Below are 2,027 nucleotides of genomic sequence, written 5' to 3'. Positions count from 1 at the left end.
TTCAGGATCCGTCGGTCGTAATCGGGTTTCACTCTTTCCGACGGCGACTATACCTGGAGAGAGGCCGACCCCGCAGCCCACCAGCAAAGGCCCCCCACTTAAGTCCGACAAACGCGTTGGTTTATGAAGTTATTAATCACTTCATAGAGTGAATTTACAGAGATCATTATACACCCAATTGAGCTCGTCACGGTAGAAATTCATATCGGGGAATCATTCTTCAGAATGCTAATTTGCGGGATTTCGTCCATAAAAGAATCGAGTAGTTAGGCCCTATATAAGAAGTCAAAAGTTTGATCCAACTAACCTAATAATTTATCAGTTCATTCAAACCGGACAAATCACTCAGATCGAACCAAATTTGCTTGAACACGTCCACAATGACCTGATGATACTCGTCTGAATTCAGCGAGAGATAGCAAGTGAGAAGCTCTTCCAATTCCTTGGAACCCTTGATGTTGTTCTCCACGATCATCTCCACCATCGACTCTCGGAAATCTCTCGCCGGGTCGGACGACGACTTCACCACCGCGAAGCTGTTTCCGAACCGTGTCAGGTTGAGTGACGCCGCGGCGGCGGCGAGCTCTTCCGCGCGTGGCCCTCAAGCTTCATCTTCGCCAGTAGTCTCGGGGACTTGGTCTTCAGCTTCACTCCCGGAGAATGAGGATAACTCGCCGCCGGAGATCGTCTTCTTGGACCGGTCCTGTGCTGTTCTTTCGCTGAGAGATTGCTCTCTTGTTGCTTCGCTGAGCTGCTTCTGAGCTTGAGCTTGGGCTTGGTCGCGATGGGAGGAAGCTGAAGTTGCGAAAGCGAGTCCCGCGTCGAGTGCGGCTTTTTGGGTTCCTTGTCGAAAGAATGTTGATCCGCGTGAACGACAGTGTCGCTGCCGGAGATAGAGTTGACTCCATGGCTGCAGGTGGAGGAACAAGAGGAGGAGCACGAAGCCGTCTTGTTGAGTGGCGGCGACTCGGCGATGAGAAGGCAGTCCAGACGGATCTCCTGGATAGGAAGAGGCTGAGGCTGAACCGTCGCCGAGGAGACACCGGCGGTGTCCTCATCACGAACTGGGCTGGCATGAGCAAAGGGATCATGGACTGGTTCTGGGTCTGGTTTGGATGGTATGTTCCTTGGTGTGTCTTGGAAGTTTTGATTTGGGTGGAGATTTCTGGTGAAGTGGTAAGACTTTCTTGGAAGAGAGTGGTGGTGGTGCTTGGTGGTGGTCGTGGTGGTCGTGGTGGCGGAGGTGGTGGGGGTTGTGGTGGTGGGTGGTTGCTTTTTCTTGGGTTTGGAGGGAGGAGGGTTCTTATGGTGGTGGTGGTTTCTTGCTCTCTCCATGTCTCTCAGCTTGTGAAACCAGGCATTGGGTATCATGTCTGATAGCCTGAACTTGTAGTTGCCCATCTCTCTCTCTCTCTCTCTCCAAATAGAAGCAATTTCACTAGGGAGAGATTGGGGACTAGGGGGGTGGCCTGGCAGATATATTGACCATTGAGAGAGAAGTGGTGTGTCTAGGTGGAGTGGGGAGGAAGAATTCCTTGCAAGGACTTTATGGTACCAAATTACCTATAATACTCTTAAAATGAGAAATGGTAGAATATTCAAGAGGGTATTTAAAATTGGTGTCTTTAATAAAGAAATGGGTGTAAATTGGACGCTCCATATGGAATTGTTTCCACACACAATAAAGTTCAAGTCACCCCCACCAAGATTGTGCCTTATTTGATAGATTAGCTGATGGGTGAAGACTCAATAAATTAAAGGACGGTATATTAGGTGAGATCATAAACCCGATGAGAGAGACCTTGCAAAATGATTCACGAATTATATATGCCTTCAAATGTTTGCCATCATGAATGATAATCTAAGCACTCCTTTTGAAGGTTTGATCCTGGGTTCACATGCAACAATCTAGCTCATGATACAAAGGTGGACTACACCCAAATCGATTTGACAAGAGAGTGGATCAATGGTCGGGTAAGAGGGTTTGGATAAGACGTGGATTGCGGCCTTATGAATGAGAAGGGGCG

At 48.6% G+C, this 2,027-nt stretch overlaps 1 protein-coding gene across 1 annotated transcript; it reads right to left on the bottom strand.

The window, feature by feature from the left end:
• Window positions 1–216: 216 nt before the first annotated feature.
• On the bottom strand, window positions 217–1,591 carry LOC115749300 (transcription repressor OFP1-like). Its single transcript, XM_030686046.2, is given in 2 exon segments — window positions 217–574; window positions 577–1,591. Coding segments are annotated over 2 exon segments (1,092 nt in total). The 5' UTR covers window positions 1,402–1,591; the 3' UTR covers window positions 217–307.
• Window positions 1,592–2,027: the final 436 nt, after the last annotated feature.

Source organism: Rhodamnia argentea, chromosome 10 (genome assembly GCF_020921035.1).
Source record: "Rhodamnia argentea isolate NSW1041297 chromosome 10, ASM2092103v1, whole genome shotgun sequence".
Classification (NCBI taxonomy): Eukaryota; Viridiplantae; Streptophyta; class Magnoliopsida; order Myrtales; family Myrtaceae; genus Rhodamnia; species Rhodamnia argentea.
The sequence above is the reverse complement of the archived record's forward strand: the minus strand, read 5'-3'. Positions and strand labels throughout refer to the sequence as shown.